Source organism: Bactrocera tryoni, chromosome 1 (assembly GCF_016617805.1).
Source record: "Bactrocera tryoni isolate S06 chromosome 1, CSIRO_BtryS06_freeze2, whole genome shotgun sequence".
NCBI classification, from domain to species: Eukaryota; Metazoa; Arthropoda; class Insecta; order Diptera; family Tephritidae; genus Bactrocera; species Bactrocera tryoni.
In genome coordinates, this window is record NC_052499.1 from 28,332,579 (window position 1) to 28,359,571 (window position 26,993).

Here is a 26,993-nt window from a genome sequence, read left to right on the forward strand (position 1 = left end):
AGAATAGAATAGACCTAACCCATAATATCTGAGTTTATGACATCTACTCGTACTACGTATATATTTTTTATGAGTTTAAATTCGGATTCCAAAAACTGTCAGATTCTACAACACCCCTGATTATGCAGCTTTTATTACACAGTTTGCAACATGACTTTGAACGGTATTCCGCACCTAATGAAACCCCCAATTGATTACCTCTCATTATAGCCTTTTCGCACAGTCCAAGCTGTTGTACTTTCTTATTTTCTTCATGTTGTATTTTTTCCGATGATTAAAATTCGTCAACTGGTTGTTGTTTTATCAATGCACACAGCCAAATTTACAGTGTGGACAACAACCCACAGAGTGGCATTGCAATTTCTACTCGATTTCAATTCGATTAACAATAAATGTATTAAATAAGATTTATATTTTGTGTGCTAAATCGATCTAAATTAGCGCTTTAATCGAGCAAAGGCCGGTTAATTCATCAATTAACTCCTATGCAAAAAGGCTATCAGTTTATTTTTCTTCTCCACTGAATCTCCTAAAGTCATTGCATAAGATATATTTTTCGTTTTTTTGGTAACAATGGACTCAAAAGATAACTCGATGAAGCCGCTCTCTTTGAAAATAGTACTTGAATAACGCTTACTTCAAGTGGAAAGTGGAATATTGACTACTAATTGCACTTTTATTTATTTTTACCTTTAAAAACACTATTTAACTTATATGTACATGTTATAGATATAATTAACGATAATAAAATTCTAATTTTTAATAATATTTTTTTATATAGAATTCGTTGTAATTCTTCAAATAAAAAGACAAAAAAATATGCTTGTATATTTTATGCCTATTTGATATATGTACATAAGTCTAGAAAATGCTTTTTTTCTCCAAAAAACTAAGCACTTCAATTCCCATTCCACAGAAACACTATACTCTTACTCAAAATACTAATAAATATTTAATTTTTTTACTCTCTCTAATTCAATTTGCATCTAAAATATTTTATCTCTTTTACTCTTTTCCTCCTTTTTGCTCCATTTGCTCTTCCCAAACTAAACAATTTTCAACTTTTTCCAAATTCTTAATTGATTTAATTTAAATTGAATGTGCATCAGAATGTGATTTGTTTTAGAAATGCAAAAAAAATAGAAAATATTTAAATACCACAAATAAATCGCAGTAGAGACCGCCACAGATGCTTGAATGTGCAACCACTTTTATTTGCTACGACTTTTTACTGCTTCAACATGACCTAAAATTTGATAAAATATGCGTGCAAATTGAGTTTTCATTATGAACTTTATGCTACACAAATAAATAATCGACAAATAAACGCAAATACCGTTATTTACGCATTGCATTTTGCGTATTTCGCATTCAATACAAATAATCAACTAGAAGTTAATTTAACACTCAACCGAAATAATAAATAAACATACCCTGTAATAATTGATTTCTTCTAAAAATTTAACGAATTTCCTCAAATCACCCAAAAATTATCACTTACACACACGAACTACCAACAACGACAACAAAATGTCCCGTGAAAACTCGCCACGCCACAGCATACGGCGGCGTCATAATCAACATCTGCAACAACAACAGCAACAGCAGCAGCAACTGCCACATAGTTTACAGCAAATAGCAACCACACAGCAGCAGCCGCCCATAATGGAGCATGTGGAGCAACAACAACAAGTGGCGCATGCCGTTAGCGCTGCTGGCGCGGGCGGAGCGGTCAGTGGCAGCGGTGGCGGTGCTGGCGGCGCCGCACCCATGTCCAGCTCCACCTCGAACATCAGCACCGCCATCGATGAGGGCAATGGCAACGGTGAGCATGCCACGTTGCCGCCACTCACCGGACCCGGCCCGAGTAGGCAGCGCTCGCTGCGCGACCGCCTCAAAGACGGCATCACTGGCAGCTTCTCATGGCAGTAAGTTGGCTTTCGAGTTACTCGTTTTCTTTCGTACTCTTTCACATGAATTTTCTTTGCACAAATTTATTTGGTATTTTTCTTCCTTGAGTTATTTATGTAGCATTTAATTAACTGTTAGCTCCTGAAATGTTAATTTCGTTCAGGCGTGCTTTTGGGTATTTTATTTTAATTAGCGTAATAATTTGTAATTGATTTTGAATATAAGAAACAGTAGACAACAAAATTTTGAGTCTTGAACTAATATATTTCCTGTTTGTTTGTTTAGAAAACGATCTTCAAAACTATTTTGTAACTAATACAAATATATTGTTGGTAATGCAAGCAAACCACTTAAGGAAAGATGTGAAATTTGCAGTTTTTTGGTTAGCTGTATTGATAAAAGAACCGTTATATTTGGTATATTTGTATCGTACTTACAAAGATCCACTGTTATTGAAATCTTGATTTTCTTGGCTAAGTTCTCAAAACATCTTTGAAATATCATTTTGAAAATCGTATCCCGAACGGATTCGTTGAATATTGTTCTCAACCTGGAGATTGTGTCACTGACTTTCGAGTAAAGTGGGATTGAGGCACATAGTTTATTTGGCTTTGACAGCTATTTGTTAAAGACACTAAAAGGTAGTCCAAAAATGTTCTAGTGGACTAACTCCTTCCTTTTTCTCGAAAACTCGTAACGTCGACTCGTCTGAAATCCTTCCGGATTCTGACGTAGCTTTTGGTATCGCTCAACTTCAGCTTACACAGCCGTATTAGTTCTGCAGGGATACCAAATTCAGACATAGTGGCATAAAGGCAGGCCCTTTTCGTGCTGTCAAAAGCAGCTTTGAAATCGAAGAGGAAGTTCACGGTTTTTTCCAAGCTCTGGTCAGTTGTTGATTTTCCAGGCCTGACGCCACACTGATAATATCCAATCAGTTCGTTGACGATAGCCTTTAATCTTTCACACAAAACACTCAATAGAACCTTATATTCGATGTTGAGGAGGCTTTTTCCACAGTAGTTGGCGCAGTTTATAGGGTCTCCCTTTTTGTGAATTGGACAAAGCTAAATTCTTCAGACGGGTAATTTCTATTCGAACTTCTTCATGTTCGGGCAATCGAACGTCTGCTTTATCGTCATCGATTGGGAATCTGGTTCACCATTTCATGGCGTTATAAACTCACTGCCATTCAGCAGGCTGGAGAACTGTTCCCTTCATAATTTTGGTATGCTCTGCGCATCGGTTACCAGATCACCTTTGGGGGTTATACAAGAGTATGCTCCGGGTTTGAAACCTTCTGTTAGTCGCCGCATCTTTTCCTAAAATTTTCGAGCATTACCGCCTTCGAGCAGCTTATCAAGTTCTTTATACTCACGCATTTCGGCCTATCGCTTATTTTGTCTGTAATGACGTCTCGCTTCCCTCTTCAATTCTCGGTATCTATCAGTTATCAGTTGTTCTTTTGCTTTTTCCGAAAACCAATGGTTTCGTTTGTAGCTGTACGTAAGAAGTTGGAAATACCGTCCGACAGTTCCTGTATAACGAGATGCTGATGAGTGCTCGCAGAGACCAGGAGTACAAGTTGAGCAGGAAATCGTTTGGTTTACACAGACGCATCGGAAAATAAAGAGTTCTGAGTGAAATAAAAACAATAATAAAATAACTTCGAAAACTACAAAATGATTTCACACATCTTTCCTGTCTGTACATAGTACATATTTTGTACTCGAATATAAGCGATTAAATTAAATTTGAATATATCATTTAAGGAAGGCGGTTTGCTTGTGTTCTCTTTAATCGGCTTAATGAAAATTCATAAAAATTTAATTTAATATATAAAGTATCAGTTTGTAAAGATTTTTTAGTGCGAAAGATTTATTTAGATTTGATATTCAAATATTTTTATTTTGAGTAAATTTGAAGATTTTTACTTCACTTCTAAATACAAGTAATTCGTAAAGTCACTAATGTAGCTATAGCACAAACAATTATGAGCAAATTTTTAAGTAAATATTTCTAAATTTTTACTAACTTTTTTCAAAACTACACGAATACCCAATATTGTACATTTGATACGTTCTTTTTACTACTTGCACTGTACTGTAAGCACTTGATCCCTTAGGCTAAGTACATAGTGGAGCATAAAGCAGGTGACCATCAACAATGCACAGTACGTCGCATATGTGCGAGAACGAATTTATGTATTTTATTTTTTCCTTGCGCTCTCTCCGACTTAGTTAAATCTCGTTTGCTATTTTTTGATAGAAAAAGTTATATTTAATTACAAAATTACATTTATGTATAAAATGTGAAAAAATATTGATTTTTTTTTGGAATAAAGCTTGGCGAAGTAATGAGTGTATTTGGTAAAATGTTCAACCATTACATACTTCAAATGCAAAATACTTCTACGATTTTTTTTATCATAGTTAAGCTTTTTATTAAATCAAAAGTTTTCTGTGAAGGTACATGCCTGACATCTGCTGGTAAGAAGGTTTTTAAGGTGTGCTTACAATGATATTTATTTCATGAATTATATTTCTTCAAATTGTATTAAAATTTGTTTTTAAGGGGCTATACCAGTGTGACACTTTCAAAAAAAAATTTTTTTTTTTGCTTTTTTCGATAGCTTATATATTCAAAAATATCCTGTGAAATCGGCGAGGTCGTATTTTAAATAGTTTTTGAATGACAGCGTTCTAAATAGCGACCGCTCAGAGGTGCAAACATATATAAGTGAAACTTTAAACGCGTTTTTCTCGGAACGACATTTTTCAAATTTGCTGACATTATAACTCAACGAGAAATTAACCGATCGACTTCAAATTAAAACTGGATATAGTTGAATACATTTGCTATACAATAGACTACGATCTTTTTGATTGGTTGAAAATTGTCAATTTGGCATTAAAAAAACGACAATTTTTTTCATAAAAAAACGATTTTTTTTTCAAAATGGCGCCATTTTCTTAATTTTTGATATTTTTCAAAGATCGTAGTCCATTGTATAGAAAATATATTTAAGTTTAATAAACATTTTGAATTTTTTTGTTTCAGCTACTCAATCGACCGGAATCATGCCAGCAGTTGAGGCACTTTTTTTGGCACTTCCGCAGACAGCACATTACTCCGTTATTTTTCAATATTTTTGTAAAATTTTTTTTTTTTTAATATAGCTAAAAATATACTTTATTACGTCCATAGAACGTCGAAACATTCAATCTAGTACTTTCTTTTAAAAAAATTCACGAAAATCGCCTAATTTTTCATGCGTCACACTGGTATAGCCCCTTAACCTAAAATTATTTTCTACCGTATGAGTCCTACGAAAATTGGGGTCTTATTAATAAAATGAATATATCCGAAATAATTACGAATTTTGATATATCGGTTACATTAGCGCAGAGCAAATGAATATTACAAAGGGGATTTTAAAGGCGTAAACTAAATTTGAAGAGAATTTTTGAAAAAAAAATATATAATTTGTGATACTTAATTGCAACTAATTTTACTGCATACAAAGTTGGTGTTGATGTTTAAAATATGTTTTACATTTTAGCATTTTTATGGCGAATAATAAAATATATTTAATGTACCCAATACTTTTGGCTGATAATTGTGAAATACATAATTTTCATATATCCATCAATGATGAGTACGAAACAATGGGCATAACCGAAATACGCTCGTTCGGATCTAATGAAGGGAGTATTTTGGAGTCAAATTTCTACGGAAAGAACAAAAAAATCGTCTTACTGTTTTACGTCCAGGTTTGCCACCGCAGAGACTTCCGAATTACGATAATTTAACGAAACTAAAGTTCTGTCGTGTCCTTACTTCTACAGAATAATCATAAAGCTAAATTATTGAATCTTTAACTATAATTTAAGATTTCGTTTTAAAATTTTTGCGCAAGATTTTCTCAAAGTCCTTCAAGGTGTGCGATTATACCGCACTTCAGCATCAAATAGTTGGTTATTATGGTGCGATAACGGTCGCCATTGCCGGTACTTTGTCACCTACAAGAGTTTTGAAGAAATTTAGACCGATGATGCCACCGGTCACAAACCGCACCAAACAGTTGTTTTTTTCGGGATAAAAGGACGGCTCTTGGATCTCTTCAGGTTGTTCTTTGACCCAAATGCGGCAATTTTGCTTGTATACCTATTGGACATGAACCTAATCGCGAACAAAATTTGGCTCGAAAACGTCGGATATTTTTGGAACTTCTCAAGAGCTCATGCAGCAAAGCGATGTCGCTTGGGAAGGTCGGGCGGCTTAAGTTCTTACACAAGCTATATTTACGTAAAATGCGCCGAATCGACTCTCCACAGTCTTCGAGTACACTGCGTGCTGGACGTGTTCCTTTTGAATATTATCCAATAATGAATACTGGGTCTCAAGATAGGTGATGGTGTTGTGAATAGTATACTCAGTTGGCCGATTATGTTAACCATAAGTTGAATGAAACACATTCCTTACTGAACGTGAAATTTCGCAATAAAGTGGAACGATTTGTAAACGTTGTTCAGACGTAAGTCTTTCCATGATGAAATGCCAAACAAAACTGTAATTCTGTAAAAAAAGGTGCGTGGAGTCCCTACGCGCGGATGAAGTTATACTTCTTAGTGATATTCCAAGAAATGCATATCATTTTGTATGAAAGAAAACTAGAAAACTTAAATTCACATTTTATAAACTTATTATAATTTATTATCTCCCCGAGCATGCCTTTGCCAACAAGTCGTCTTTTCGCGACGATGGCAAAAGCCAAAAATCTTAAATTGCACAACTTTCTGGTGCTTCTCGCATCTGCGTCGATATGTATTCACGATCATACATATGTATGTATTTACGCATGTTTGTAGGCGAAGCTGCTACAGCGGCAAGGGGTGACAATCGGTGGCCATTACTTTACTTATGCCATAGAAATTCTATTGCTACGAATATAGAAATGACAACGAAATAATGCAAATATGCATATTTCTAAAGGTCATTAATTTCTTTGAAGAAATGAATGATCCTGAGAAGTATAGTCTTAACTTTTCAACGGCCAACGCAGAGCGTTTCAACCAAAAGGAATTTATTCATTAAAATCACCACTCAGAAGTCGTTTTTATCCGTTGTAAGCGAACGATTTTCGAAGAAACATTATTTCTAATATGCCATAAGACACAATTAGAAATGAACTTCTTAAACCTCACGCTGTCAGATAAAACGATATACCTCGTCATCGCGGGTCGATTTCCAAAAAATGTAAATGAAGACTAACTACAGAAATAATCCTGTAAAGTATAGCCTTAATTTTTCAACGGCCAACGCAGGGTATTTCAATAAAAGGGCACATAGAATAGTTGTGAATTCGCAGAAATGAAAGACAAAGGAAAGAAAAAGGAGTATAACTTCAATAATGAACAAGCATACAAACATACATATGCGCAGCAGCAGCAAGGAAAGAGGTAACAATCGGCGATCCATTGTATATTTCTTTCATGCATAACCAAACCATAATTAGGACAACGCAACACAAGTGTCAACGGTGGTCTAGGTGGTAAGCGCTTCAAAAGGTACGACGAGCACGTAGGTACGAAGGTTCGAATCCCAACAGAATTTATTTAAAATTAAATATGTCACCAACCAAAAATTGAAACATTGTTCTACAAAAACAACAACAGCATAAGCATGGCAACATTGTGTTGTTGGTAGAAAAGCCGTGCCGAAAGAAACGAACAAGCGATCGCCGATTGTCACCGCTTCGCTTGCTGCTCGAACATCTTCGCAGACAAGGTTGCGTAGATTCATATTGAGCAAGGTTGCGCAACATGAATCTATCGCAACCTTTTCCGAACTCGTATAAGAAGTATAACTTCTAAAAGGCTATTGAAAAAACTACTTCTACTTGGATAGTATCTCCAATCTGCAAAGTTTCCACCATTTATTGTGTATTAACTGCTATATATTTGTATATTTACATACATATATAATATCTATGGCTATACTTACATATATGCGATAAGGGCTAAACAAAATCTTCAACTTTATAAATCTGTTACCTTTTGAAACATTGATTGACAGCTGAAATTAAAGTGTATTTGTTTGGCTTTAGTTTTTCTAGCAAGTGTGGAAAATTTACTACCCTTTTGTAATTGATTTGCGGCACAAAACGAATCTTATCGAAAGAGGTTTTTGATGACTAACAAAATTTATCCAACATATAATTTGACCCTTATCAAATACAAATTTTTAGATTTATTTCTTGTGAATCCATATCCATATATCAATTAACGGTGACAATATGTTGAAGATGGAGTAGGACTTGTGACATTTATTACAGTGGCCGTAGAAAGGAGTGCAAATTCGATGTGGGATTCGTGTTGGGAGAAAGACTCAGTCGTCGAGTACTGACATTCACTCCGGTCGATCAGCGTCTAAGCACAATTCGCATCAGTGAGCGCTCTCAGATGCATAAAAGGCATCTACCTTTATGGTCATATCGGCGTAAGGGCGTGGGCGCAAAATAGTGTTATGTTGAAAAATGTTGCAGAGCGCGCTTATGACAACTGCCCCTGCTCTATGGCTCGATGTAAAAATTGTGTTTGGCGATTTTAACGCCAGGACGGACAAAGAAGGTATTTTTGGTACAACAGTTGGAAAACTCAACCCACTATCTTGTTGTATAGAAGATACGCGCCTGCCTCTTTTTCGAAGATTGGAGAAGGCGTTGGCACAAGTGTATTGTGGCCAAGATGTTATTTTCTAAGCGTCTGGATACAACGGCAGTGCTGCAAAGCCGAATACCTTGTTAGAGCGACATTGTTATACCAATTTCATCAGATATGTATGTGTCCTCTTGTCCTCTAATACTGAATCTATGAATCTCCCTGGAGCTCGGCAAATACCTGTCAACAATCACATTTTGTACTGTTGCGAGGTCCTCTGGTTCCGAGAGGAACGCGGGGAATCTTTTGAAATACTTGCTCTTTGTAAATTTCATCTCGCCGCAACTGTAGTTGTAGACTGGACACTGTTCAACAAGCTTACACGTTTGGCTAAATATCTTGCCGAACGTTTCATGTCTTAGCTGTATTGAGGAAGGCGAAGTGGAATCACTTAGGTACTTCCTCCTCAAATGCACAGCTTTTGTCGCACTGAAGCTAAAATATCTGAAACATAGTTTTGTGACTGAGATTGATGTTCGCTACTTTTCACAAGGTGCGTTCCACAGTAAACAGGACTTTTTGAATCTAGCGCCCCCTGGTGGCGCCATCTATATGTCGACGGGTGCGTTAGAATCTGCTATCTTTATCCATTGTCCATGACATTTCACAGATTGAAAGTGAAGTTATTGCGTTTGAAGTGTCAGTATGTTTGTGTTATCGGTGCGAAAATGAGCTTCGAACAAAGAGCCAACATTAAATTTTGTTTTAAAATTGATAAAACGTTTCAATTGATGAAACAAGTTTATGGCGTTGATTGTCTATTCCGTAGCAGAGTGTCCGAGTTGTTTCAACGTTTTCAAAGTGGTTGTGAGGACAGAAATGACAATCAATATGAGGGCCAATCGAAATCCGTGATAACCGGAAATTCCATCGAAACTATGCGTGAATTCATCAAAAATTCATGGAAATGGAATTGAACATCTCCAAACCATCGATTTATCGCATTTTGACCGAGCATTTGGACTTACGGAAGGTGTGTACACGGTTTGTTCCGCACAAATTGACTGACGACCAAAAATTGCTCAGAATCCAACATTCAAATCGACGCTTGTGACCAATTATTTGACCAAAAATCACATTTAACCATGAACCACTCCCCGTATTCACCTGATATGGCACCGTGCGATTTCTTCCTTTTCGGAAAAATGCATTTGCCCATGAGGCCATTCAATAGGCTTGCACTGCATGCTGGCGGCCACACCGGCCAACGAGCTAAAACACTCGTTCGACATGCTTTTGGACCGTGCAAAAAGCTGTATTGAAATAGAAGGAGACTATTTTGAATAGAATAAATTGATTTTACCGAAAAAACCAGACAGACTTTGTAGCAAGTTCAAACTGTTTCCTCGCAATGAATATGCTTGTCAATATATTCGTTTATATAAAGGATAATTTTATACCGTGTACAGCGTATATTAAGCTCGCCACAAAGTTTGACCCACCTAGACACATGGAGATCCCAAAACATACTTACAAATGATCAGCGTGAAGAGCTGAGTCGATTTAGATATGTCCATCTGTCCGTCTCTATATTCGCAAGCTAGTTCCTTAGTTTTTGAGCAATTTTGCGCACAAACTCTCAAAAAAAAACTGATAAATATCACCCCCGCTATCGGACCACTGCAGCTTATGCTGCCATTCGATATGACCGATCCAACACAAGCCCTTCTATGAAAACCTTTTTTATTTGTCAAGGTGTCCTCACGAAATTTAGCGTGAATTTTCGTCCATCAACCATCTTTTTATAAAATTTGTCCTGTAAGAAATGCATCTGTGAAGGGTATATAGCTTCGGTGCAGACGAAGTTAACGTTGTTACTTGTTCTTTGTTGCTTTCATTTGTTTGCTGCTTGTATGCAATCGTTTTGGTTGTTGCCAACTACTCAAGTACCTGCAATTCACTACGGTGATAATTAAAAGCTGTGATCTCAACGCTTTGTTTGGCGGCGTTGCCTTCAATGCGCGGACAGCGACGATTCGGCTTTAATTACATAGGGTAAACAATCAGCTGGTGGCTTATTAAAATGAAGCCGTCGACCGCTTGCCCGCACGCACCCTTGCTACGTATCATACCACACATACATATATATTCATATGTATATTTCTTTTTATTTACGGTTGTGTGACCAACGCCATGTTACCGCTATCAATTGTTGCTCCATGACACGCATTACGCGACCGTTTCTGCGTTTTGCTGCCTTTTCGTTCAGCTCCCAATGAATGGCAAAGCGCTGAATTCACTTCTCGTTTGTGTTTTTGTTTTTGTAGTTTTGATAATTACGTTGGGTTAGTGACCCGTTCGGCGTTTTGTAGTTTTACGCGTATTTCCGTTGACTTTGCGATAAAGTAGTTTTGTCGGCTACCAATCAAATACTCTTTGTTCACATTGAGAAAAAAATAACTGTTTACTCAAGAAGTGAGTCGTAATTGAATTTGGTGTGGCAAGATATTTAAATAGCGCAAAGACAAAGTGAAAAAAGAGGAAAAAGATAATAAAATAGTTCAAGGTTGCCCACACAGTTCAGCTGCTTAATGATTAATGAGTTCAGCGAACGCTTTTCTGCAAACGGTTATGATTTATTGGAATTATTGGTTTTCAGGCATTCGTTGAAATTACAAAAAGTATGTTTATAAATTACATTAATTAATTTAATCGCATCATAAATTATACCAATTTTTATGAGGCCATTATTAAAGAAATAAACTTTAAATATTTCATTCCTCCGACAGGGTTGCATCACATGTACTTTGAACGTAGAAATTATTGGAAAGTTGAGAGTCGGAGACTCTAAAAAGGATTTATACAAACATACATAAGTACATATGTATATAAATGATCAACTTAACGAGCTGATGGATTGTTCTTATCTCTAATTCTACGTGCTTAAAAAAAGTGCCACAAAGATGCAGATATGAGCCATCAAAAGGGGTTCTTCATTTGAAGGGTCATTATATGTACTATACAGTATCTAAGCTTTGGAGCATATCTTCATAGAGGATTGCTCCCACCAAGAAAGACAGTAAATGAGAATAAGACAATAAGGGAGGGTGATGTCGTATTTATATACGGTGGATCTAAATTTTTGTACTGATTTTCTAAAAAGGCAGCTTTAAATCTCAAAATCGCATTGAGGTTAAGCACAGAAATATTATATTTATAGTTGCCAATCGAACTAGCATACATATACATACATATATAAATAATTTATTCTTCTTAATGATTACCTGGTTGAGGAACTAATGAGAAACAACATTAAGGATTTGAGAAATGAGCTTGTTCTCAACTTGTGCTCAAAATCATTCCACGTAAAAATGTGAACTCTGTTACAAGCATGGTATATAGTAATTTTCTAAACGAGTATCCAGAACATATATTCTTCCATGCAGATAATCTCCACATATACTATTTTTCCAATGGTTGGATGAATGGTGAAACAAGAAAAAAGTTAACTACGACTGCTACAATACCCTTCACGGTGCAGTTCTTACAGCATTACTTATTTTGATCGATCAGTAGTATGGATAAATATCTGTAGCAGGTATGAACTTCTGTTTGAGTCCGTCTAAGGCTAGTTTTAGCGACACAACATGCCAGGAAATCCAAAGAGGCCGAATCTGCGCACTTGGTTGCCCTTTAACCCATAAGGATTTCAGAGAAGGCAAATTTCGGATGGGGATTGTCGAGAACGTAGCTTATCACTAGACTTGATAATCTAATGTCGATCTCCAATCAACTCTCTTTTGTGGTATTTGTGTGGTGGAGTTTTTGTCTAGACACTTGCAGACAGTCCCTTGCCACATCGCAAAAGTGTCAAACTGTTGTTGTCCTGCTTACAGAGTTTCCAATATTTCGTTATGAGAGCGATTTACTTTCTGCATATTTATTTTGAAGGTCTCCGCGGAAGGTTATGATTGTTGGTTCTGATTTCTTTATCTGCTTTTAATTAAGTGAGGCGCCAGCAGCCTGATCTTTGGCTATCTTTCCGAGTATAAAGAATGTCATCTGGTACCGGCTCTTCCTCAGTTGATTTTGATATTTCTTTCCCGTTTTGCGCTGTACCTCCTCCTTGGCTGCGGGTGTACTCTGGTTGGTACTCTTGGTTGCCATGGGGATTGACGGTTCTAAGTTTAGAGTAGTTTGATTGATAGCCGTTTCGTTTTTGTTGATCGGTAGTGCTCTTTATCATTTCCTGACGAGAAGGTTGTTTTCATCGGAATCCGTTATAGAATCCGCTTTAGGATTCCGGTAACTGTGCGTGTTTCCAATGTCCCTGTAGTTGCCAAGCTGTCAGTTGTTATTGTTGTTGTTTCGTGTTCATTGTTGGTCTCAGGAATATTCCGTGAAGGGATGCTCACTCGTCCGCAGAGTCGGTATGCGGACAAGACATTTGTTACGTTCGATCTAGCCCGGACATCAAAGGGAACAGTTCGTAATCAACTACTCAATTACCGCTCGCTGACCATTTAGCCATCAACACGGGTACCTCGACACCTTCGCTTAGGATGGTGTTGTTGCGGGTATCCTCAAACTTCCCAAAAATACAAAGATAGGCGTAAAACCGAGAGTTTATTCTTCTATCCCAATACTGTCTGAATTATGAGGTATCCCTCATGGTGATAGGAAAGTGCGTTTCCATTTGGGATGAGCCTATTACTATCACTTAAGCTCCTTCAGCACGGCAAGGCGACTAATACTAATAAAAAATTTATTCCAGATTAGTAAATATTCATAAATATTTGAACTTGAAATACATTCTTGTATATGTAGTAGCATTTTCATAGACTTTACGGATATTTCACTATTTGTTTTGCAAATATGATATAAATATGTATGTATGTATACAGATGCATATGTACCAATACACATTATATAAGTATGTATTGGACGTATGAGGGAAGCGTATGTAATAGTTTTAACCGAGCTAAATCCAATGCCAATGCACTTGTTTACACTCTTTTTGTTTTAATTGTCGTTGTGCTCCTTATGTTTTTGTTTTTTGCCCTCCTTTGTTGTTATTGTTGGCCTTGAAGCCCTCACAAATATGCAGGCATACCACTTTCATATGCAAACTGCTTTGCATATGCACATATTTATCGGTGCATATGGGTCCATATGTGCCTACAGTCGATGCATACTTATATGCATTCACGTATACATACATATACATGTATATGTATATTAACTGTATGAATATATTTACTTACATGGGATGCGTAACCTTGATAGCGCATCGAGGCGCATATTTTGTTGTTCTCTCGTTTTTTTTCTTTTTTCCCCCATTTTTTGTTGTTTTTGCTGTGTGACTTTCCTCTCTTTCTGTCGATATTTGCCGCTCACCGACGAGCATTCGCGTATTTCACGTAATCGCTGTTGCATTAAAATGCATGCGGTTGTCATTTCAAAGCACTCAGGGCACACACATACATACATACAAATACAAATGCTGACATTGGCCCTGTGCTTGTGTGCCGTTATGCAGCAGTGTTCGTGTGGGCAGCCAACCGCAATCCCTGCAGCCTCCAATTATTGCAGTAAAAACGAACGCTTAATGCTCATATAAAGCCGCGTTGGATTTAAATGCAGCCCTTTACTCCTTAAAGCGGTTCAATGGAGTGACATGAAAGCAGATTTATGAGCAAACTTCAGCTTAGGGCTTAAGTGAGCTTCTTTTGCCATATGCACAAGTGACTTAAATTGTTCCATGAAATGTTTTGGAAATGAAAAGGCCGGTACAACTTAAGTTTGAAGACAGGTCGGTAAGCGGATTATTTTTACATGTCACATTGGAATCTATAATTATGGGTTAATCAAGAACCTATGGTATATGGTATGTAAATACATATGTATATAGTTAGAGGATGCTACTTCTGCAACATCTATTCTATTCCTAACTCGTTTTAAGATCATATTGGAATTCAGTCAATGAGTGGTGAGGTTCGGCTTTTGCTTAAATAATCTCTGTTGTTAAGTTTTCTCTTCTTTCGTCTCTCTCTCTTTCTCTAGTTTTCAAACTTCTCACGTCTTTCCTTTAATCACTATATCACTATTGAACTTGTCGACTTTCTGGCAAAGAAGCTACAGAAGCCAAGCCATTACGACTTGAGCCTTTCTTCTTTGTAGGTCCATCTATTGTATATTTAAGGAAGTGCTTCGGAAAGCAGAAAGAGCATCTCGGTATCGCAATGGACCACAGGTTGCCACGCAATACTCAATTTATCTAATCTAATCGTATCACCATTTCCTTGCTCTCATTGTTACTATCGAGTATAGAACTCTGACGCCCATCATGCAGTCTTTGTTTTTGCCACTTTGGCACGGTGGGTCCATCTGGGCCGGAATGCGTGAGCGCCCTTGCTTCCATCTGTACTGTACCAACCATGGTTCTATCTTTTTCGAAGTTCATCGCTCACGCGGTCAGTTCTAAAAATCTTGCGGAGATCAGTTATCTCAAATTCTTCAAGAGCTTTCTCACCTCGGTTCGTCATCGTCCATGCTTCTGCGCCGTATTATTGGACGGGAATAATGGGAGATATTTTAAGTGTAACATTTGTTCGTCAAGAGAGGGATCTGCTTTTCAATTGCCTACCAAACCCAAAGTAACAGCTAGTGACAATAGCTTTTCTGCGTTTGATCTCCAGGCTTAGATTATTGCTATACTTTACGCTGGGTTCGAGGTATACATACCTCGCGTGACGGGGATGAGCATACCGATTGTCGTGCTGATCGTATACATACATACATTATAGGGTCTCGGACGCTTACTGCTTGGTGTTACAAATATCGCAGCAAATTTAATATACCTCGTTTAGGGTATAAATATAGAAAAGTTTGTCGGAGTGCGATTGGCTTCGAAGAGATACGTCGAGGTCTTTCCTATACATTTCACGTATGTATGTCAAAATTCTCACAAGGCATATTCGATCGTTTCGATCCCTTCTATATGTATGTATATAATTTCATACCATATCATATAACTATTTAATACCATCTTTTTGCAATAATAACAATAACAATGGCTATCTTCGTCACTGCAACAACATTAATCATCTTCGTGCTCGCCAAATTAAGCCACATTAGACCAAATGTGTAGAACAGCCGCGCCTGTTTACAAAGGAGACAATGCTATCATAGACTCTAATGAATATTTATTGCACTTTTTCCTCCCACACACAAGTGCTGCTGACTCGTTGCAAGATATTGCTGTACGCTTTGATTACCGTTAACATCGTTATGTCACTCATGTGAGCACAGTTGCCGCTTATCCGATGATAGCTGCGTTGCATTTCAATGTTTGCTGTTATTATTGCATTAGCTACTGTTATTCTTGTTGTTGTAATGTTGTGTTGCTGTCAACTTTCACTTGCAGCTGATATCAATGCAGTTACATTTAGTTTTATGGTGATTTTGCTATTTTCCTTGCTCTGTTGTCAATGTCAGTTGCCATGAAACTAGCAATAACAACAACTCTACAATAACAAATAAAGATTAAAAGCAAGTTGTATGCATACTATATGTGTAGCTATCAACTGCAGGCATGCCAACAACACTGGCTGGTGCTGACATTTATAGTCCGCACAGATGAATCGGCAGACCCTGTAGGAAAAAGTTTGTAGGTGTGAAATGCACTTCCAAAGCGTTCAACGATGTATAGTACATACATATGTGAGGAAGAAGAAGTTTTAGTTTTTTAGTTTTTTATATTTAAGAGACTTTTTGCATTAAAAGTGACTGGTAATTTTTTATGGATTTTACTAAAGATTCTTAATAATTTCTAAGACAAAATTATTTGATTTGGAGAAATTTAAATTTTCAAATTATTTAGAGAATAATGAAATATGATTTCACCCGATCTTGGTGGCCAATTTATCCGTTGATTGATGGGAAGTGGCGCGTTTGTTGAAACCACATATCACGAGCTTCAATTTCAATCATCATGGCGCGATGACGGTGTCCCTTGACGGGTACATTCTCACCTTCATCATTTTTGAAGAAATATAGACCGGTGATACCACCGGTCACAAACCGCACCAAACCGTTGTTTTTGCTAGATGAAATGGCAGCTCTTGAGGTTGCGCTGGACGTTGCCTATTGGGTCGAAGAGTATTCGATAATGAAATGAAGAAAAATTCACCTAACCCCGTTTTTGAAATTTTTTTTAATCTTGTTCATGAAATTTGTCGCAAACTTACCTGCCCCAAACAACTGTCCCTGTATTGTTTTTAATTCAAAGTATTTGTTTTTCCCCCTCATATTGGCCTTATATTGAAAATATGTCTAATTTTCAATCAAACAAGTAAAGAACGGCTAAGTTCGGGTGTCACCGAACATTTTATACTCTCGCATGATAAAGTGATAATCGAGATTTCATTATACGTCATTTACATATTTTTCAAATACCGTATTTGTGTAAAGTTTTATTCCGATATCATCATTGGTTCCTAATGTAGATATATGTACATATATTATACAGAGAAGACATCAGATGGAATTCAAAATAGCGTTATATTGGAAGAAGGCGTGGTTGTGAACTGATTTCACCCATATTTTGTACATGTCATCAGGGTGTTAAGAAAATATTACATACCGAATTTCATTGAAATCGGTGGAGTAGTTCCCGAGATATGGTTTTTGGTCTATAAGTGGGCGACGCCACGCCCATTTTCAATTTTAAAAAAAGCCTGGGTGCAGCTTCCTTCTGCCATTTCTTCAGTAAAATTTAGTGGTTCTGACGTTTTTTGTTAGTCGGTTAACGCATTTTTAGTGATTTTCAACATAACCTTTGTATGGGAGGTCGGCGTTGTTATTATCCGATTTCTTCCATTTTTGAATTGTATATGGAAATGCCTGAAGAAAACGACTTCATAGAGTTTGGTTGACATAGCTATGGTAGTTTCCGAGATATGTAGAAAAAACTTAGTAGGGGGCGGGGCCACACCCACTTTTCCAAAAAAATTACGTGCAAACATGCCCCTCCCTAATGCGATCCTTTGTGCCAAATTTCACTTTAATATCTTTATATCGGACGGACAGACAGACATCCGGATTTCAACTCTACTCGTCACCCTGATCACTTTGGTATATATAACCCTATATCTGACTCTTTTAGTTTTAGGACTTACATACAACCGTTATGTGAACACAACTATAATACTCTCCTTAGCAACTTTGTTGCGAGAGTTTAAAAATGTCAAGTAAAATATTCATACATTTATTTATAATCTTCAAAGGATTTTGTACTTGTCTCCAAAGAAATGGAGCCAAGTCTTGTCCCACATCGCATATGTTCAATTACTGAATAACCTCTCTTGTTTTGTTTTTCTTATTGAACTAGTTATCACTTCCCCATTCCATGGTCAGTCCACAAATTTTTCCGGCAGGTCATACATACTACAATTTTCCACTTGCTGCTCTCAACTGACACATTTTGTGCTGAACAAATGGTTCGAGGCGTTGTAACAGCAACAGCTGCCACAACAGCAACTCTGTAAAACATCAAAACTGGTTGTTCGTTATGGGTTACTACTACATTTGTTGTTGTTATCTGAGTGTTGTGGCAACAGTTTTGACTGTTCACTGAAGACTTGCAACAAAAATTGTTTGTTTTTGCTTTTTTGTTGCAAAATGATGCATGCGAAGATGTCGCAGTTGCTGGTGTTGCACATTAATTATGCATTTTTCGAATTTTTTTGCAGCAAATTATATATGTATGCACGTATAAGGAGTACACTGGCGGTCTCACGAAAATAACACAGTCATTTTAAAGGCTGACTTAAAGTTTAGACCATATGTAATAATATTGTGAGTTCTTTTGTTTTTCATTATTCCAGCGGTTATATGTTTTTGGTACATACAATCTTATGATTCTGCAATCCAAATTTGATACAATTTTATATGGTAATCTCATTGAGCTAAATGGAAATTTAGAGAAACGATTTTACTTTGTCTGCTGTGAATTGGTGTATTGAGTTTTAGGAAGTGGCCTCAAACTTACCTGCGGTAACTCTAGCCGACTTGCTGACTTTTTAATTTTGATTTCTAATTTGACCCGATTCTTTTATGCCCTTGAACAAAATTACAAACACTTTTAAAGCAACGAAATGCAGAAGCAAAAGTCCACAAATGCCCAAATTTTAAGAAAATGGCCGTTTTTTAAACATCAGTGATCTACCTAAACTTCAAAAACGCCGGCTTTGAGGTCAAATGAGGTTCCAAATAACCTTTCAATTCTATTCCATACATTTCTCAAGGAAGTATCTTGTCCACATGAAGTAAATTTTGCGTTTTATAGGGGCAATACAAATTTTGATAAATTAGAAAATAGTCCTTGCCAATGTAACCATTTCATGAGCTAGCATCTGAGTGGGAACGAATTGGATGGGCATTGCCAACTTACGTTTTAGCACTAGATCAATGTATCTAGCGTGCTTTTAGCAGGCGACTGCGAGATCCGTCTGGTTTCTTCGTAAAAGTCATCTAGCATAGGCACTCATGCAGTAAGGCTAAAAATCCAGTCGAACTCAAATTGACAAATTCTACGCATGAGGCGGAGGAGGAAAAATTGTGGCTGTTTCTCCTCTATTTTCCAACCTTTGCAAGACTGAGGTTGAAATATCTCGGCAGTCATACCTTCAGAGAAGTAGAAGGCAAACCGAAACTGACATTGGCCACCTCAAAAAATTTGTGAACGGCTCAAGGCGCTTCGTCGATTTATAAGGTTCTTATGAACGATTATATAAGAGTTTTAGATACCACAATGGACCGGCGTTATAAGCCGATCAAGGGAAATTCCTATAGTATCGACCTTTTAACCTAACCTGAACTTAACCTAACCTGATGAAAGGTCATTACCATTATATTTACCAACCATTTTTGTATCCAACCATAGAGTATTCTGGCAGTACACTTACAAATAGTTCACTTTTGGGAGCCTTCAATCCGCCACATCACTTATACCCAAGCTTTACAGCATACTGAGGTTCATAGCATAGTGCTAACAACTGTAATAAAAGTCCAGTTCAGTTTTTTTTCAACTAAACTGGTAAATTATTCATAACCTCTACTGTGGATACTTGCAAATATTCGTATTTAAAACTATCCTACACAAATTGCGGGTTTCATGTTGGTGTTGCATTATATTTAACATGTTTTAGTTATGCAACATTTTGTTGCTTTTGGTATGCTGGGAATTTTCAAAAATATTTATGAAAGATTTTAGTTTTTAATTAGCCCAACCAGCGCCGGAAATCGAGCGAATGTTTGCACACTTTTCAGTAAAGTTGGCTTATTAATTTTGAATACTTTATGAAGGTTAAATCTTCTTGCTATCATGAAAAATATATTTTAGAAGACTTTTTTTCGTGTTTTGGTTAATCTTTTTGATTCATTTGGCTTAATACGGAAAATAGGCAGGCAATTTGCTCTACGCTCAGGCCAGCCGAATACACAGCAGTTGGAAGCCCCAAGTATTTTTGCCATCGACTTTTGATACGGTCCATTGTCTTGGAGAAACAGTACGATCTTTATTAAATGCAGCTGGTTTTCGGCGAATTCGTACTTCAAACGGTCCAATAATGCTATGTAATGCAATGTTAGCTCTCGACTCGACTGAAAGAATTGAATTTTGGAGCACTCAAAACATCGATTTGACGAGTCATCAACCGTGTAATCTTAAGGAATGACTTCTTTTTTATTTCTGTACGCATAAGATAAAATAAGAGGTCAAACGTTTTGCGACACCTGAAAAGGCGGTTAAAGCATACAGAACCCATGTTTTGGAGATAGCTCAATCAGAGTGGCAAAAACAAAAACAATGGATTTAGTAATTGTTTCTGTTCTTTAATCCTGAAATATAAAAAGCAAAACCTCGTATTCTGTGCTATCTACATAACTGATGAATAAACATTTTTTTACTTTGCCTACGAAAACCTGTTGATTTCTAATATTTCGTCTCTCTAGACTAGATTTCAGAAGCCACAATTACACTAGTCGCGGTTGATGGTCTTTTCGTTTTTAAGATAGTCAATAAAAATTATTACATACGCATCCCAAAATACAGACGCCATATCCTTCCCAGATGTCTTTTGCGTTTATCCATGCTGTCGAGCGGGTTCATCGTGTATAGTCCACTCGGATGACTGTCGATTGGACTTCGGATTGAAATGATGAATCCATGCTTCATACACTGTAACCTCCCAACGCAAAGGTTTGAGTTTATTACGCTTGAACATCTCCAAAACTGCTCCAAAATCATCAACTCGTCATGTTTTTGGTCAAAAGTGAGTTTCGCGCGGCACCCACTTTCTACAGAACTTTCTAATACACAAATATTCGTGAATGATATGATGTCCATGTTTTGATATAAAGGTAAAAACTAAGACAGAACTTGTTCGAAAAAAATTTCAAATTCAACTCAAGTAATAACCTTTTTGGGGTTTGCGAGAAGCTACAATCCTATTTGGCAACAGGATTCATTCGCATGAGTGAAAAATATTAAGGATATTAAAATACAATTAGCTGTTATTACTCGATACTCAAATAACTCGAGTTTTTGCATTAAGGGGGTATTCTGGTCTAGTAGCAATGAATTTCAGTGTAATTTTTTAAAGTGTCGTAAAAAAGGCAATTAATATTTTTATTATCCATTTTTACTAGTTATTTGTTAATTTTAGAAGAGTACAGAAAAAAATTAAAAACTAAAAAAAGAAAAAAAATTTCAAAAACTATGAGCTGACGAAGTGGGGGGTCTCTAAAAATTTCCACTTGACCATACCCAAGATTTCAACCTTCCTAGTTATCTGAAACCACAAAAAAAAAAAAGATTGTTAATCTAGAATAATGTCGCAATGGCCGGAACTACGGAAAAGTGGAAAACAATTTTTTTCACAAAATGGCGACTGCCTGAAAAAAAGTTTTTTTGGATCACTATTTCTGACTATTTCGAATTTTTTAAAAATAATAGAAATAAAAATTTGGGGATGGGGCTAGTTCCAACCATAGACAAGCTTATAAAGAAGACTCTATAAAAATGTAAATCGGTCCAGTAGAACCTGAGAAATCATGGGTATCGTTCCGAAAAAGTCAGTCTTTTGTTCGATTAGTTTCGGCCGAACCAGTTTGGATGCCGGGTCAGAAAAATGCCTATATCTCCGAAAATAATTTGACTTTTGAAAAATCCTTTTGTACACATATTCTTGAATAGTTAAACTTTGAAAATAAGAAAAAAATCTCGATTTTTTTAAATTTCTAGATCAGAATACCCCCTTGTAGTTTGTAAATAGTCCAGATAGATACGCATAGATAAGCTGATGGAGCGAAAATAAGTGTAAAGGTAAATATTAATATAGTTATTAAATCTGCTACTTATTAGTAGTAGCAGTGTACTGCTATATTACATACCCACTTCTGGTCGTTTGTTGTTGTGAAAATGTTGATTTTTACGTTAATATTTTTCTACACAATAAGTTCCCAAGAAGGGAGTCTACAAGTAAATGTGAACCAAACGAAAACCAAAATGATTGCTCTTAAAATAGTTAACACCGTTCTGAAAATGAAATTCTGAAATTTAGCTTAACATTAGTGGTTATAGAGCTATTTATGAATAAAAGTTGAACTAAAAGTTTTGCGAAATGTTTTCAATTCATCACTCAAGAGTATCTGTCGTAGAGTAACGCAAGCTTTTATTAAACATTCGAACCAATTACAATGAGGTCATATTTGCCAAATCACATTTCACCAAGTCCGATCAGATCAGAGAAATCTAGTTTTTCTTATCAAACTTATTCTGCAATGTTTTGAGACACTTTTAGCTATTGGCGTTATTTATCATCGTTTTACATTAGACGTCAGTCTTGTGTAAAATATTTATATAGTATATTTTATTTTTGAATTCATATAACAACACCGACTTAAATGATTTTAACAATTAATATATTTGGAGTTTTTGTTGCCAGAAATGCGCTATTAGAACTTGACGTTGGTGAACCGGAATCGAATCTAGGTCTTGCTTGGCGGCAGTAATATCAGCTAATTAACTGAGTAATTTCGTATGTGAGATGGACCGAGTCGTTAAAATTGATTGGGTACATAATTGTCGTAGAGTAATTCAATGCGTTCACCAATATGATAAAATACCTTCATTTGTGAATAATATCAATTAGTCTAAACTCGTAACTGGGGTTAGTTTAAAGGTAACGGGAATGTATTAATAACTTCCAATTTAAATATATTTGGAACAAAAATTATGATATAGTAATATCAGACTATAAATAAAGACAGTTAGACTTTGTTCATAATTTTAAAATTCTTAATTTTTTCTTCAAAATCTATGTCGTCTCCATCAAAGTAATCACCTTTGGCCCCAATACACTTGTGCTAACGTTTTTCCAATCCTCTAAACTCAATTTCCGGATTAGCCTTCAATGCGCTTAGCGATTCACGTTTAATGTCTTCAATTGACTCAAAACGGTTTCACCGGAGCGGTCGTTTGAGTTTGCTGAATAGCCAGAAGTCACATGAAGCTAAATCAGGCGAATACGGTGGTTGCGGTGCGATGTTGGTTGAAAATTTGGTGAAAACCTCATGAAGAATCAGAGCAGTTTGCGACGGTGCATCATGGGAGGATGGGATTTATTTCTTAAATATGGATTGAGTAATTTTATTCGGACCTTTTTAAAATTTTGCGCACACTTTTGACAACATAGGGTAATTTTTTCATACATTTCATATTGAAACAAGACTTTGAAATAGTAGTTTTGAGAAAAACCGCGTAAAGGACGTAGTCTTTGTTGACAGTTCGGCCAGTTGGAAGGAATTCGGAGTGCACTACACCTCGATAATCGAAGAAAACATAACCTCGATTTTTGACCTGCTTTGACGTGGTTTTTTCGGCTTCCGCACTCGTTTGCCACGATTTTCGGCCGATTGATCATCTGTCTCCAGGTCGTAAGCATAGCTCCAAAACTCATCGTCACTGATAATACGTTTCATGAAACCTGATAGTCAGAAAGGATTGATACACAGACTTTAACGAGACGCTGTTTTTTGTGATTTTGGAATCAATCATGCTTTCACGTTTCTTAAGCCTAAATGATCTTCCAAAATTGTTTTCACTGATCCTTCCCAGTCAGAGTAAAATCTCTAAATGTTAATGGTCGATTCTTAATCACCAATTCCTTTATTTTATTGACGTATTCTTAACCCTCTTTGCATAATTTTTACTAAACAAAAACACTTGCTTGCGACAAATAATTATCACCGAAAGCCTTTTACAACATTCTGATAGTTTCGGCACCAGCAGATTGATTCCGCAGACAAAATGTAATGAATATTATTTTTTGAACAATTTCGCCGAATGCACTTCAGAAAGACAAGCGTTTACTAAACACTAATGATTATTTTGATGCAATGTTTGGCATAGATGCCGCTGACAGTCATTCTATCTAAGAAAAAAATATTCCGACGAAATCAAATTTAAATCTTTTTTGCTGTGCCGAGTGAAACAACTCAAAAAATTTCTGAAAAATTTTCACATAAAGTTGAAATTTCAAACTTACTGATGCAGTCTAGAACTTGTATGTCCTAATACATCAAGAAGGACGACATCTAAGAGGATTGAGCTTTACGCATATAATATATTACATGTACATACATATACATACATACATATTCTTACACTTGCAATTTTTAATTTACAAAAAATTATTTTTAATCGTGGCATAAAATGACAATAATGCAGCTCTAATGCATTTTCACAATACATATGAAGCCACACACTCACACATGGGCGTATCATTAAAGTATTTTCTAGAGATTGGTGGATAAATAATTTATATGGTTAACCCACTTTCTTATTCAATTAAAGCTAATTCAATTCTCTGGAATTTTAATCTACAGAAATGCGCACACATACACACCCGTATATACATATTTAAGTGCGTGTGTTTGTATATTATTAATTTATAATAATTTTTCTGCTTCACTCATTATAATTTCTTTTGCGAAATTGCATAAATTTTACAAAATTAGCGCATTAACCGGCAACACTTGCCGCCCGTACGAGAGCATGAAAGCAAAAGCGCTACCTCTGTGTGTGTGTGTGTGTGTGTGTGTGAATGCGCATATTTTCACACATATTTTTAAATATGTGCACCTGTTAGTGATGTTGCAGTAATTGGCAATAAATTTTGCGATTTCTCGTATAATTGCGAAAATTTTCACATACTGAAAATACACTTTCCATGGCGTCGAAGGCGCAATGAAGCCAAGCCGCCGCTTTACTTGCCCACTAACAAAAGTTTTTATTAATAAATTTAAAATTATTTGTAAAAGTGTATTTATATCAATTAAATACGAGGTTTTGGTTCCTTTTTTCTGTGTAGGTTAGGAAAAACATTGAAACAATTGAAATTAAATAATTACTTCAATGCAGAATTGCCTCAAAAGTCCATTATTTTTGCTTACAACTGTATCTAAAAGCATTACAACAGCAATCAAAGGAAGAAGAAAAATAAAAAAACTCGCTGAAGTGCATTGCGATTTATCGCTTCTGCCGCACATTGCTGCCACAATGAATTATTACAATTGTTTTCACTGTTAGTCACTGACGGCTAACGCCAACTCCTTCGCAGCGAAGTTCAGATGTGCATGCATTAGGGTGCTATATTTAAGTAAATGCATAGTTTATGAATGAACATCTGAAATAATTTTGCCGTTTAAGTAGGGCTTAGATATGTTGTATAGAGTCAGAAGTCCAGATTACGCTATGAATACTAATTAAAGGTAACTGAAGATAAAATTGGAGATAGTTTTGACATAAGTTTAAATAAAGCTCTTCTATTCAGCCTTTATAAACTTTTCTGAACATTTATCTATGCATAATATGACGTAAACAATCTACTGAGGAGGGAAATTTGATGTAATAACAGGTTGACTGTTAGATATTTAAGCAACTTGATGTCCAATTCAGTCAATGTGTATTTTTTCATTGCTTTGAGCCACGGTACATGTCTCTATTGCCGCCTCACTTAACACAGAGCCTTCGCATACCCAAATATTTACGAGTGATGAGTCCAACAGTTCTAACACTCTCGATCAACCCCATTTTACAGTCATCCAAAATGTTTTATAGATTTTTGATGCTCCGACCCAAAACAGTCTCTTTTGGACATCCACGAATTTCATCGGAACTCATGTGGCCTCTACGAAATTGAACAATCTAGTTATGAATAGTTCATTTGTCCCTAGCAGAGTACAAAATATCAAGACTTCAGTGCAAAATTTTTGAAAGATAGTAAAGGTATCTTCTTAAGGATTACTCTTCAAAATATGCATAAGAATTTTTACACTTCGTGGCATATTCATCTAACTTGGACTTTCTTTAACTATTGTACTTTTAGAGCCACCCTCATATATTCAGAAACACATTAAGTTTACTAAAAGCACTTATATATGTACATATGTACACGCATGCGATGCGTCGGCGCCTAATACCGACCACCCCACAATACATTAATTCACCGGTGAGTGACCAGCCGCCAGACACACATCGCAACGCCACCATTGAAAGCTAAACAAAACAGAAAAACGAAAAACAATACCGTTAATAGTGCGATTTACACAAATAATGCGAAAATGTAAAGAAAAACGTGTAAAAATACAAAAACGAATTTCATAATATCATCCAAGTAAACGCCAAATAATACCGCAAAGTAGCGATGGACGATGGCGATTAGGTCCGGGCATACTCTTTGTTACGCGAAAAATTATTACGCGGTTGCACGGTTAATGCCGGTGTTATTTTCATATCCACACACATGCGCACATATAAGAATATAAGTATGTATGCACGTTATGTACATATGAATATGTGGAGTAAGCGCAAGTGTGGAACAATTAGATTTTTTACTTAACACTACAGTTAAAGGCATACTGCAAATAAAAATGCGCTTTTTATTCAATTATTAACGGATTTTTGTTAACACCTCGGCTTTCTGCTTTCGCGCCCTTATATACAAACTCATGTACGTGCGAGGTATATCGCTTGAAGTTTACTCAAGCGAGCCGAAGTGAATTCCCTTCCCAATATTTAGCTACGGTATAACGGTGCCGGTTTTTATCCTTCCTTTGATTCAACTTAAACTCATCATTCGCAATTTCTGGCAATTATTTTTAAGGAAGATTGTCTTTGATACGCCCTCAGTCTGCTTATGAAAATTGCCTGAAAACGTATGTAAATCACATAAGATTTAAGTTAAAACTGACAGTCGACTAACGATATAAGCTCCTGCAACTCACAAAAGTCATTTTCTCCGCGGAGTGTCACTTATGACGGAAATAATGTATAACTTTTAACTTTTGGGGTGG

The 26,993-nt window shown here is 36.3% G+C and overlaps 2 protein-coding genes and 1 non-coding gene across 3 annotated transcripts in view; 1 reads left to right on the plus strand and 2 right to left on the minus strand.

Moving 5' to 3' along the window:
• LOC120782506 (hypoxia-inducible factor prolyl hydroxylase) overlaps positions 1-26,993 on the minus strand; it is a 103,394-nt gene that overhangs the window by 38,945 nt on the left and 37,456 nt on the right. The gene's annotated exons all lie outside the window — the stretch shown is intronic.
• LOC120782510 (AT-rich binding protein-like) lies at positions 1,007-1,932 on the plus strand. Its single transcript, XM_040114818.1, has one exon. It carries the CDS (start codon positions 1,531-1,533, stop codon positions 1,930-1,932), a length of 402 nt encoding a protein of 133 aa, XP_039970752.1. The 5' UTR covers positions 1,007-1,530.
• Positions 7,013-7,216, minus strand: LOC120767109. Its single transcript, XR_005704658.1, has one exon. It is a non-coding gene; the product is annotated as a small nucleolar RNA U3 (small nucleolar RNA).